Source organism: Lissotriton vulgaris, chromosome 5 (genome assembly GCF_964263255.1).
Source record: "Lissotriton vulgaris chromosome 5, aLisVul1.2, whole genome shotgun sequence".
Classification (NCBI taxonomy): Eukaryota; Metazoa; Chordata; class Amphibia; order Caudata; family Salamandridae; genus Lissotriton; species Lissotriton vulgaris.
In genome coordinates this window covers 1,121,749,214-1,121,763,316 of record NC_141693.1, presented here as the reverse complement: position 1 = coordinate 1,121,763,316, position 14,103 = coordinate 1,121,749,214, and the positions used below count along the sequence as shown (strand labels likewise).

The 14,103-nt window shown below is 44.7% G+C and overlaps 1 protein-coding gene across 3 annotated transcripts in view; it reads left to right on the top strand.

Moving 5' to 3' along the window:
- Nucleotides 1-14,103, top strand: part of GPAM (glycerol-3-phosphate acyltransferase, mitochondrial) — a 232,522-nt gene that overhangs the window by 105,493 nt on the left and 112,926 nt on the right. For all 3 annotated transcript variants that reach the window (XM_086922788.1, XM_086922787.1, XM_086922786.1), the window contains exon 12: nucleotides 11,818-11,903. In XM_086922788.1, the coding sequence (XP_086778914.1) occupies nucleotides 11,818-11,903 (86 nt within the window). The remainder of the gene's footprint in view (nucleotides 1-11,817; nucleotides 11,904-14,103) is intronic.

Here is a 14,103-nt window from a genome sequence, read left to right as displayed (position 1 = left end):
CACACACACACAACCACACACACAACCACACACACACACACAACCACACACACAACCACACACACAACCACACACACAACCACACACACAACCACACACACAACCCCACACACAACCACACACACAACCACACACACTACACACACTACACACACTACACACATACAACCACACATACAACCACACATACAACCACACATACAACCACACATACAACCACACACACAACCACACACAACCACACATACACACATAACCACACATACACACACAATCACACATACACACACAATCACACACAACCACACACACAACCACACACAACCACAACTACACACACTACACACACAACCACACATACAACCACAACTACACCAACTACACACACAACCACACATACAACCACACATACAACCACACACACAACCACACACACAACCACACATACACACATAACCACACATACACACATAACCACACATACACACAACCACACACACACACAACCACACACACAACCACACATACACACATAACCACACATACACACATAACCACACATACACACATAACCACACATACACACAATCACACATACACACAACCACACATACACACAACCACACACACACACACAACCACACACACACAACCACACACACACAACCACACACACAACCACACACACACAACCACACACACAACCACACACACAACCACACACACAACCACACACACAACCACACACACAACCACACACACAACCACACACACAACCACACACACAACCACACACACAACCACACACACAACCACAACTACACACACTACACACACAACTAAACACACAACCACACATACAACCACACACACAACCACACACACAACCACACACAACCACACACACAACCACACACACAACCACACACAACCACACACACAACCACACACACAACCACACACACACACAACCACACACACACACAACCACACACACAACCACACACACAATCACACATACACACAACCACACACACACACAACCACACACACACAACCACACACACACAACCACACACACACAACCACACACACACAACCACACACACAACCACACACACACAACCACACACACACAACCACACACACAACCACACACACACAACCACACACACAACCACACACACAACCACACACACAACCACACACACAACCACACACACAACCACACACACAACCACACACACAACCACACACACAACCACACACACAACCACACACACAACCACACACACAACCACACACACAACCACACACACAACCACACACACACACACAACCACACACACACACACAACCACACACACCCACACAACCAGACAACCACACACACAACCACACCATCAGTGCACACTTTCACCAGGCACAGACACCACCAGCTGTCAGTGCACGATTTCACCTGGCACAAACACCACCAGCTGTCAGTGCACGCTTTCCCCGGGCACAAACACCACCAGCCGTCAGTGCACCCTTGCACCAGGCACAGACCACCAGACGTCAGTGCACGCATTCACCAGGCACACCCCACCAGCCGTCAGTGCACGTTTTCACCATGCACACACACCACTAGCCGTCAGTGCACGCTTCCACCATGCACACAGTCCACCAGCCGGCAGTGCACACTTTCACCAGGCACACACACCACCGGCCATCAGTGCACAATTTCTACAGGCACACACACCACCAGCCATCGGTGCACACATCAATTGTGAACGCATCCACAATTAACTATTCTAACAATCGCAGTATGGGGCACTTTCCTTTTAAACATATTCATCTAAAGCGCAGCATGCCACCATTGCAACAAAAATAAATACACATTTTTTTGGCCTACAATTGTTGCAATTGGTGTTGCAATATTTAGCAATGCCAATAGCTCAAACTTAATCAATGCGAGACCTATTGCATTGAAAATGCTTGTTATATGTAAAGAGCCAGCTTCCTACTGACTCACCTTAGAATATCCCCCAGCCGTCAATCTGTAGCTGGAAAATCTTAAGCAGGACCTCTGGGTGCCTGTAGGTGGCATTGACCGGCTCAGTATTGCTGTCAGCCAAAGCTTTATTTAAGCAAGGACATGAAAGTCAATAAAACATACCTAATATAAAAGGTATTCTTGGATTGCAATAATGCATTAGAATCGTTTGCATTTAGCTATATAATGCCAATATCAGATGCAAACTGTTTCAAATGCTGCAGTTATTTTCTTTAAAAAATTTAACTAAGTAATTTATATATATTGAAAGTATTAAAACACTACATCAGCAAAAAGAACTCCAGCATCAGTTATTTCAAATATGCAACACAATCACATGGGGATAGTTTCATGTCCTTTCCTGAGTACTACAGCCTTTCTGATAAATTTTAGTACAGCAAAACAGATCTCTGGGGTAGGAAGTTACTGCAGAAAGATCCAGTCTTCCTTATGAGTTCTTAGTTTGGACTTCCTCAAAATACAGATTAAAATGTGTTACCTAAAATCAGTATATAAAGGACAAAACAGTATAAAGTGATACGTGCTTTGTTTGGATGCTTGATCACAGCTACACGGGGGAAGATTATTTGGTCAATTCCGTTTCGGGAAAAAAACTGTCCGTACGATTTGTATCCGGAGCCCTCTCCGTACGAATCGTACAAGTCCGTCCGAGTCGCGAAGTACGATCCGTATTCCGTGAATCCGTCCGAATCGGCGCGATCTGTACGTATTGCAAGGCTGAAACCGTGAACTGTATGACTCGTACACATACCGTACGAATCGTACACATGCCGTACGACCCAAAGAGTACGATCCGGACCGGGGTATGAGGACGCAATACGTACGGTCCACGTCAGGTAAGGGCGAGTCGTACGGAAAAGCACACAAACACATACACACCGTACGCACCGTACCCCTGCAATCATGGGGTGTACGAGCCGTACCCCCATTGTACGATCGGTGTACGAGCCCTACCCCATGTACGATCGGTGTACGAGCCGTACCCCCATCGTACATGGGGCACGGCATGTCCCCCGATCGTACAATGGGAGTACGGCTCGTACACCGATCGTACAATGGGGGTACAGCTCGTACACCGATCATACAAGGGGTACGGCTCGTACACCGATCGTACAATGGGGGGTACGGCTCGTACCCCGATCGTACATGGGGTACGGCTCGTACACCGATCGTACACCGAACGTACAATGGGGGTACGGCTCGGAAACCCCATGATCGCAGGGGTACGGTGCGCACCCCTGCGATCATGAGGGGTACGCACCGTACCCGGCACGAACTCTGCTTTTACGGCTGTTTTCAGCTCCCGTAGAAAAAGGGTCGTACGGTGCGTACCCGACACATATCGTACTTGCTGGGTTGTAAAAACCAGCCGCGAACCGTACAGATGTCGCGTACAGCGGGTTCCGAGGGAGAATCGTACGGAGATTAGAGTCGTACAGTGTCTTGTACGACTCGTACGGAGTACGGCTCCTGGTACGAATCGTACTTCGTTGTACGTACGGGGGACGTTGCAGGGTACAATTCGTACGAGAAAAACACTCCGAACGGCTATTCAGAGCGGTTTTTCCCGAATCGGAATCGACCCCTATGTGTCCAAACACATTGTAGTGGAAAAGCAATGTTGGAATGTTTCATGCACAACCTAAAGAGAGTGAGATAATTGCAGTAGGTAGGATTCATAACCCAGAGATGGTATGGTTCAAGGTAATCTGTAGTAGAAATCTTAACATAACTTTTAAGAGATACCATGCACTGCGCTTTTCTTAGTCTTGTGTCTCGACGTTCAATTAATCAATTTAGGTGACTTAATAAGCACGACTACTCACCCGTAAGGGTCTCAAGGCGCTGGGGGAGGGGGGTATGAGGTGGGGGTTGCGGGGGGGGGGGGTACTGATCGCCAAGGGCACTGTGGTTCAGTCGAAGAGCCAAGTCTTGAGGTCTTTCCTGAATTAAGGCTGGGACGGTGATTGCCTGAGATGGAGAGGCCTCCAGGTCTTAGCTCTGAGGTAGGAGAAGGACATTCCTCCAACAGTGGTCTTGCGGATACCTGGGACGGTGGTCAAGGCCAGATGGGCAGAGCGGTGTTCTCTTGTGGGTGTGTGGAATGAGAGGCGGTGGTTAAGGTACGCAGGTCCAGCATCATGAAGGGCTTTTTAGACATGTGTGAGGAGCTTGAACGTGATTTTTTTGTTGACTGGGATCCAGTGGAGGTTTCTCACGTGGCTGGTGATGTGGCTGCTGTGGGGGATATTGAGGATGAGTCTGGCGTAGGCGTTCTGAATGTTCTGCAGTTTCTTGAGGCGTTTGTGTGATGGCGGCCTAGAGTGCGTTGCTGTAGTAGAGTCTGCTGCCGATGAGTGCATGGGTTAGTTAAAAACATTATCGTTAGTTAAGAAGCCATGATTTACCTTCTTCCTTACTCTAAGGTGTCACATGAAGAGGATTATCAAATAGCTTTTTTCATTACAATGGCTTTGAAACTTTGTTTCAGGTATGTAACCCATGGAATCCATGAAACAAACCATAACGAACTGTGTCTACTCATGATGGAGGCATTTAGTAAGAGTGAGATTTTCTAATTCCACCCTCATTTTCTCCATCAGTGACCAGAGTTTTGAGCGATTTACTAAGTCAAAGGTGCTGGAAAAATCGATAAACACCAGATAAAAAAAAACTTCTTTTGCCATTACATATTTTCCTGCCAGCAAATAAAATTGTAAACCCTGATCTATTGTCTCTAGACCTGGTGTGAAGCCATATTGTACATTGGACAAGATGTTATTCTCTGAAGCCCAAGATGCCAAACTAGCCAAAAGCCCTCTGCCCACAATTTTCATACTAGTGTCTATCAATGATATTAGTCTATACCATCTTGGTGAATGCCGATTCCCCCTTTTTGTAAACCAAAATATTTATGGCCCTTCTCAATGACTCGGGGATCTGACCTGTGACTACGCTCCTAAATAGGTTTCTCAGGAGAGGTGCCCAGAGTTCAGGTTTAGATTTAAAAATATTTACTGATATACTATCTGGACCTGGTGCTTTCCCACATGCGCATTTCCTGATTGCTCCAGAAACCTTATCCACCTCTGAGTAAAGATAGATCCTGGGTAGAGTACACATACAGGAAAGATTCTGGTACTTGGGTTGTATATGGAGGTACACTAGAGTTTGATTGGAAATCGGTGCAAAATGGACCATCCATAAGTCTGCCGAAATGAGTGTTTAGAATTTTGGTGCTTCTTGATCTAGGAAAAAAGGGTGGTTGATAATTTCCCAAATTAGCTAGTTATCTTTTAAACTAACTGCTTTGAGAAGTTCCTCCCAGGCTATAGCCTGAATCTCCTTTTTCCTTTCCGCTATCGTTGGTGCCTCGCAGCTCTAATATCCATGATTTGTCTAGGCTATTTCTTTTATTAGAGAGGAGTATAGCTGTTTGTGGGCTTGGCTACATGCTGAATTAAACTATGTATGCAAAGTGTGAAGTAGTGTGGCTCACTGGTTAGAGGCGGCAGACCCGAGAGCAGAGGACGGCCCGGGACCAGGGTTCGATTCCCGACGCGGCAGGTTTCTGGACCAGGGTCAGCGGACTCGATAATTCTCTCGCCTCGGTGCCCACTCTGATCAGCGATCACACTCGGCAACTCTGGGCACTAGCTTGCCTCATCTTCACTAACGGCCCCACCAGACCGCCGGGGATGCCTGGTCTCACCCTGGAGATACCCATTAAGGGACCATCTCTCAGGGAAGCCAGGAAGGGTTTTGCAGCGGTCGAAGCGCGGAGGTACCCCTTCGGGAGTGATTCCAGCGCTATATAAGCACATAATTAATTAATTAATTAAAGGTTTTTCATGTACAAGTTTATCAGATGTCTGGTCTTCTGAGATTGTTCTCCATAGGGTACTAAAACCCTCCAAGATTGAGTGATCTTTTGCATTAGCTTTTTTGCCAATTCACCATTTTGTTTTGTTTGTTTAGGAGTTGGTTATAATTCTCTGTCATATTTTCCTTTAATGGCAGAACTCCTTTCAATATTGCTACATATGGAGTAGCTTGTGGGGGTAAATGCAATACCAGAAGCGTTGTAGATTTCTGGGGTTGCTTACCTCTAGGAGTACCTTCCGTTTGCCCATTTAGATTCACAAAAGCTTCTTTACTGAAATAAAGTAGAATTATAAAGTACCTTTAAAAGTGATCAAAAGGGGGGCTTGCCTAAAGTCTTCCGGGCAATGACGGGGCCAGCCCTTGGCCCTGACGTGGGCTGCGCACGTACACAGGACTTCAAGGCGCACAAGTAGTGCTAATGTGCTGCAGGTCTGATGGCAAATGGAATTATGAAATCGGTAGTCCCCAGCAGCTGTGTTTCGCAGCGGCCCTCCCTTTAAATGCAGGTAAATGATCCACGCTGGCCCAGGAACATCTGACCAATGAAGAGAATTCAAAAGGAAGCTGCCAAGCACTCCAGCAGCAGGCACAAAGAAGTTCAATGTGCTTCATTTGTGTCATCTGTGTTGGAAGGTACGTAGCAGTGCCCCTATGAGCACCACCCTGGCGTGCTGACATCAGTTCCATTCTTTCTGCGCCAACAGCACAGATCCTGAGACCTACATGGGTCATTTTTAAACAACCTTTTTCGACTCTCTTGAGCTATTGCTCCCAGTGTGCTGAGGACATGTTCCTTGCCAAAGCTACAGGGATTAAACCTTATAGGGATTATCACAGGCAGATTTCTGTATCTGATCCCCTCTTGGCCTGTTACGTTGATGCATGCCAAGGCAATTCGTAAGCGGGCGTTTAAGCTCCTGGACGAGTGGCAGAAGAATGCTCCACCCCTCTGCCTGTTCTGATGATGGACCTGGGGTAGATGTTGGTCGCTGACTATTGTCTTTGGGTTCCAAGACCTCTTCCCCCAAGTCGGGTAAGTTTAAGAAACTCAAAAAGTCAAAGCGTTCTTCTAATTCCCCATCAAAACTCTGTGTTACTAGAGCCCACCACCGCACCCCAGAAGAGCAGATCCCTCCCAACTAAAACAACTTTATGACCCCATGCACACCATGTTTAGGCCACCAACTCCCTCTGGCATGCATTTGGGCCCCACAAAGCCAAGAGGTGCCCCTTCTGGGTTATCGTCTGCGGGCTCGCCCACACCACCAGCAAGACTCTCTGGATCTACCCCCAGCATGATGCAATCACAGGTGCCTTCTTCCATCTTGACTCCTTCCTATCCATTGCCATCCCCGACGCAACCCGCGCAGTTCCACAACAAGCCTATCACCATCCCTGACTCTGAGCCAGCACAGTTCGACACCGATGCTGGCGCTGTCCAGACTGTACCTATCCCTGGACTTATAGCGTCTAGATAGGCCCTTCCTTCCTGAATGGGGAGAGGAAAAGGAATTTTTATCCTCAAAAAAATGTCTCTGAACCAGAAGAGAACTGGTAGGTGGAGCTGGATGATGCCAGTAGTTTGGACACTTCTACGACTCAAAGCATGTTTTGCCTTCTGGTGCTGTTTTAGAGGAAGATGCATCCTTCGCCACTGTGATGTGCAGTGTGGCAGAGGTCCTTGGCCTGCAGCTGCCAGCAGTCTAGGTCAAGACTTATGTCTTGACTGATGCTTCACCCAGGAGCAGGTTTGGCTGAACTGTTGCTCTCACTCAATGAAGCCCTCACTGATGTTCTCCTAGCGGCCTGAGCCAAACCTTGCACAGGAGCTCCTGTACATCTCATGATTGCATGAGACCACCTCCCTCCCCCATGAGACCCAGCCTTCCTCTCTCAGCGATGCATTCCCTTCCACCCCATCGGACAGGGAATCCAAGATGCTAGTTTCGTTTGGCAGGATGAGGTCATGCACCCTGTGCCAGGAGGCTCTGTGCCTTTGCACTTGGCTGAAGTGCCAGGATATCTGTGCAGCACCTGGCAGGCTCATTGATGGCCAGGCTGAATGAACTCAGCTGGTGATGCTGGCAGATCACGAATGGCGACTACATCTGGAGGCGTCACATGTGTATGGGAAGAACCTTGCCTTGAACTGTTCACCTCTGTCGAGAACATGCAATTTCAGCACTTCTTTGCTTTGAAGTTTCCAAAGCTGTTCTCACTTGGAGATACATCAAGAGGAATTCAGGACTTCTGTACGCCTTCCCACCAATACCACTTCTGCTCGAGCTATCAAGAAGTTCAGGCCCGATTGGGTCCATGTCATTTTAGTCGCTCTGAATTGGGCACTGAGTATGGTATCCCGACCTCTTGAGCATCTGTCCTCCGATCAGGTTTACCCATCAGGTGGACCTCCTGTTGCAGCAACAGGGCAGGTCCTACAACCAAACCTGCGCTCTCTCCACCTTCATGCATGGTAATTAAGCGGTGACAGCTGGGGGTAATCAGTCTTCCTCCTGAGGAACATGAAGCCATATTGACAGCCAGATGCCCCTCTACTAAAACTGTATACGCCTGCCCTTGGGATAAGTTTGTGGTTTGGTGTTCCTGCACCCCTGTCAGAGGTGTTGCGGTTTGTGTCATCTGTAACCCAGCAAGGTCTTGCTGTGGTCACTGTAAAAAGGTTGCCTGACGGCCAATTCGGCTTTCCTGAGATTGCTGGTTCAACAGTTCCTGTTCAGATCACCTGGTATGACTCGTTTTCTGAAAGGTTTGCAACACTAGTTCCTTCCAAATCCTTTTGTGATGCCCCAATATTTGCTTAACCTGGCTGCCGCATTTCTCATGTGACCCTCCCTCCCAGCTCTCTACACAGCTGTTCTCTGCAGCTCTTTACTATTAAAGCAGTTGTTCTAGTGTCCATTATACCTGTCATTAGGGTCAGCGAGCTTCAAGCGCTCTTGCTTCACCCTCTATACAAGCTTTTTCCCTGAGAAACTGCTTCTTCTGACTCTTGCCTCTCTCCTGCCGAAAGTTGCCACCCCATTTCCTGTCGGTTAGAGCATCACTATGCTAGTTTTTTCGCTTCGCCTCATCCTTCCAAAAAGGAGGAGGAGAGACTTCATTGTCTAGACCCGAAAGGAGCACTCTTTTTACACTGATCGAACCAGACAATTGAGAGGAAGCTCAGCTCTTAGTCTGGTTTATCTGATCGAATAAGGGTGAAACTACAGAAGCAGACAATCTCTTATATATTCTACTCTACATCCAGCTATGAATTAACTAGGAAACCACCTCCTGAGGGCTTGAGGGCCATTCAAGCAGGGCTAACGTCACTGCTACTGTGTTGGCATGCAGGGTACCTGTCCTGGATATCTGCCAAGCCGCAACATGGGCGTCCCTCCACATGTTTAAGAGTCACTACTGCTTGAGCAGTCAAGTCGATCATCTAGGATTTTTTAGATTGAGCCATTTCGCAGCCCCACCTCTGGGTAGGTATTGCTTGGGTATCTATTCTAGGGTGAGGAATCTGTGTTTAGAAGTCTTGATCACATGAACAAATCACTTAACTTCGGTAATCCCTTTTTCTGGTAGATACTTTAACTGCAGTTTCCTCAGCAACCCTCTTCTCCTGGCTGACATGCGAACTAAGCTCTTCATCTGAAAGTTCACATTGAATGTTGCACACTGGTGAAACATTATTTTTTACGTGGGTCCGCGTTGTTGCCACAGAAATAGTCACAAGACAAAATAATGTTAGCGTGCCAGGGTGGCGTGTATACGGGCACTTTGATGTTACTTGTGACACGGGCAAATCAAGATCACCCATCAGCTCGCAGAGGTACTGCTCAAGATTTTCCAGATCCAGTCTCATGCCTTGGAATATTGGAAGTTGAGCAATTTGCGGTTAGATAGTCTTCACCAGAAAAGGCATTACCGAAGGTTAGTAACTTGTTCAACTGTGGTGAATCTGAAAGCCTCAGCTGGTCCTGGGCTCTGGTATAAAGATTTGAGTGCTTTCAGGAATTAAAGTTGATGCTTGCAGCAAGTCCAGCAGCATTTATTCCTGGCTTTGGCCACTTCTAGCTTTGAAGCTTTTCAGGTTCAATTGTAAAAAAAGGGAAAATAGAATGCATTCATTTGCCAGTTCTGAGATCATTTAGGCTGGCCTATGGTGTCCACTTCAGTATTACAGTACTCTGGAAAACAAAAAGCATGGATATTTTCACCCATCCGAATGGTGTTTCTCAAAATAGTAAACACTTTTTCAGACGAAGTTATACAAGAATATCTGTGCCCTTTATACAGTAATTCACAACATATGTACATTAAATGTGGGACATAGCATTTGTTCCCAGCAATCATTTGTTGACTGAATTGGTTTTATTTGACACACATTGTCCCAAATAGAAGCGAAGTGTTTTATAGAAGCTCAGACTGCTTCATACTGCCTGCCAGTGAGAATCAGGTGTGTAAAACAAAGGGGGCCATGGTATGCCAATGGACGGTTTTACTTTTTCACAGAAAAATAAGGTATATGTATTTATGCATCTTTATACAGCACAGCTCAGGCTCTTGTCCAGCAGTGATAACAGAATATATAGACGGGGCTCATTCTATTGTAAGGAGAGAAAAGGGGCCTATTCACAAACATTTGAGAGTATGGGAAGTAGTGCTACAGGAGTACTCGTAAATGAATCTGACCTGAAATGTCCAACTCCCTATTCAAAGTGCCAAGAGGACACAGTCTTTCTTATATTTACTAATTGTATCTTCCTTTAATATTTCCATTATAGACGTTTTGGCCCTAGTTTAGTAAAGGCATGTAAGAATATGCAAAAGCAAACTACAGAAGTTTTACTCTTTCATGTACTCTAATATGGCCCAACATCAAGAAGACCAATCTATTTAGAGAGCTAGAAACACACTCCTAACTCTTCACTAATGACTGTGTGTCAGTCCTTGGCAAAGTCCGTTCCTGGCACATGGGAGGAGGACGTGAGATTTTGCGGTGTGCATGCACATTCATTGCAACTCAGCAGTTCTGCTCAAGAGAAATGGCTGATGATTACATATAGATAGTTATCTTAATCTCGAATTGCCATTCATTGGTCTTGTTTGAATTTAAGCAAGTGGGAAACCTGATTTTAATGGCTACACATTCCAAACCAGTCTTGCTAGCTTAAGGTTCTCACTTAATTAGTTGCAACAATACGAAATATGTTTTCATGGTTTCCCAATTTGTGGTTTGACTCGAGCAGGCAAGTAAGTGTGGCATACCATGAATTTGATATGAAACGTGATAGTTATTTTCATAGTTATATTTAAACTTAAATGGAAGAATTTTAACCAATGATAAGAATGAGATCTACCTGGATTCTGGTTTTCCTATTAGTTTAACATAAGATTATGGGGAAATGTAATGGTTCACAATTTGTTGATTTGTGGTGCTATATGTAAGTATATAAACATTTGTTTGGTGCCTAGAAGCTTGATTTGTCCCGCCCTGTTTGCATTTAATAAATTAATTATAATACAATGGCCGCATAAAGGATATATGCATCCCTGATTGTCTGTTGATCCTCAGCCCCCTGCTCTTTCCCGGCACATTTGAAACCTGGTGGATTTGCACACAAATCATGAGAGCTTACCCGTTCTGTGTCTGTTGTGGGGTAGACTGAACATTTTCCCTGGTACTAACCATGTAATGAAGTGAAAATACCCTTTATTTTTGGTGCTTTTTAGCTCACCTACTCATTAGCTTGTAGTTTCTTTGTAAACCAGTCTTTGTCCTTCCAATTACTTACCATATTTTAGAGTGTGACAAATGCTTTAGGAAACACCAGTTTACGTTTTAATGTTGAGCATTCATTTTGTAGGAGTACCTGGACAGCCAAAGGCAAAAGCCGGTGCCCAATCTCCTTTCATTGGAACATGTTCTGCTGCCTGCGATACTCTCTTCAAGGTAAGACAGGCATTAGGAAAATTTGCCTACAAAAACGCTGTTCCAGTGAGAGACATTGCTGTTGCAATCAAGTAAAACTGCCATAACAAAATTTTGTATTGGCCAAACTTCTTTTAAATTATGTTAAAGTAAATTTAGCTAAAAGTGATTAGAAAAGGGTAATGTTCCCTCTTGGTTGCAAATCATTCATTAGTATTTTTCATGCACAGTGAATTTAAAGACATTGTGAGTGCAACTTTTCGGAGGCAAACAGAAGAGATCTCTATTTTTTCATGTGATGAAGTGTGCCGATAGATCCATTGGCATTTCATATTAAGGTTTTGTAAATAAAACTGTTTCTAATCCTTATGCTACTGTGTTGAGAAGGCATGTTTGAGCAAAATCCTCGTGTGAGTATTGAGAAATTAAACAAATTTAAGATAGTTTGTGGAATAACCCATTGAATTTTAAACACCATTTTGTAATACAGAAGTACCTACAGTCCTGCATCGTTGTACCCATCAGGTGTAGCAGGTGATTTTGAGTATGGATGTTTTAGGTCTGTTGAATTGTTTTTACTTCAGATTGGCTTCTTAACCATACCCCCAAAGTGCATGTTTGGCGGAAGGTAAGTGTGGGGCTGTAGGTTTTTTGGCTCAGGCATATCACATAATGTTTTTGGAGAGGGTTGTAAAGACAAATCGGGAGACCTAGTAATCAGTGCTTAGGTGTTGTACAATTATAAATTTGTAAAGCACTGTGTGCTACATGAGGTTCCTGGAAGGCACAAGATGAGGGGGTGCTTTGGGCATTGAAAAGAGGTAGCGTGAGAGGTTGTGAGGATTAAAGACATCAAGGAAAATGTATTAGAGCTGCCTAACACTTATAGTGGAAGTGTTTGACATGTTGAAGTGCATCTATGGAGTGTGCAATCTCTGGAAAGTCTGGCTACAGTTTGGAGCAAGACTGAAGTTTTTATTGTAGCAGAACATTATGGAGTGGCCTAGGTTCAAGGTGAACTTGGAATATGGTTGTAGACTCCTTGTTAGCGAGTTAAGAGTGCATAGTTATTCAAGGGATGTCCAGTCTGGCTTGATGTCATTCTTATTTGCCTATTTTATTATAGTTTCCCTGAACATTTTGTTCTTGAGCTTGTTCAGATTTCGGGATTTGGCAATCTCACTTTCCGCAGTGTTTTTGCTTTTATTTTATTTTTTTAACTTTAATTTGGTCTCAGTGTAATGTGGGTAAATATGGGCGTTCTGTGGCTTGCTTGTTTGCTAAGGCATGTCATTAACTGTGGAAAGAGTTTGGTAAAGAAACATGACAGGACGTTTGGTATGGTGTACTTGTTGAAGAAATTCGAGAGCCAAAAGAAAGGGATGAGAGAGTCTGAGTTTGCAACGAGATTGTGTGATAGGGCAGGCAGAGTTAAAAGGAAAGAGAAGATAAGAGGGCTGAGATACATGGATTGTGGTAGAAAACGTCCCATACTGGATAAGTGGGAGGTGGCAATTATATGTTGTTCTGTTTGTACCTTAGTTTTTGAGTCATAGCTTGCTAGTGTTTATGGTGTAACAGATACCCCCTCTCTGATTCCATCATAAAACACTGTTGAACGTTTTCAGGATTAAAATTGCCTTATGCTGTGGATGTTTGATCAGACTAGGCAGTAACTTTGCAACAATCCTATGCAGCTGTTAGGTCAGGCTTGTTTTAATCTACTCTGTGAATTGTAATCCTTCCGAAAATGTAACTAAACTGCTCAGTTGCAAAACTTCTACATTTCTTTCAATGGCACATGGTCACTGCAGATAATATTCAAGCTAAGACTTTGAGTTTGGTTTGTGGATTGACTGTTTTGTGATTGGCTGATGCAGACAACCATGCAAGCTCCATCTCTAGGGAATTGAGTTTAACATTATCACATGTTGTTAAAATCTATGATGTTGGTGGTCTATTGCTGCTAGTAGAGATAAAGTCCAATTTGTAGATGGACCAATTTAAGGCAGACTTTTTGTAATGCCTAATTGAGCCACACCTATACTTTAAGTCTGGCAATAACAACAGGGCAGTATTTTACTCTGTTTGTCCCTTAGCACAAATTTATTATGAGGATCCACTTGTCAGCAAGAAAAAATATGCTGATAGCAGAAATAATTTAAGGAAAGTTTTGGGTGGTGAATTTTCCCCACTTTGTTCGTGTAAGCCAAAATACGTT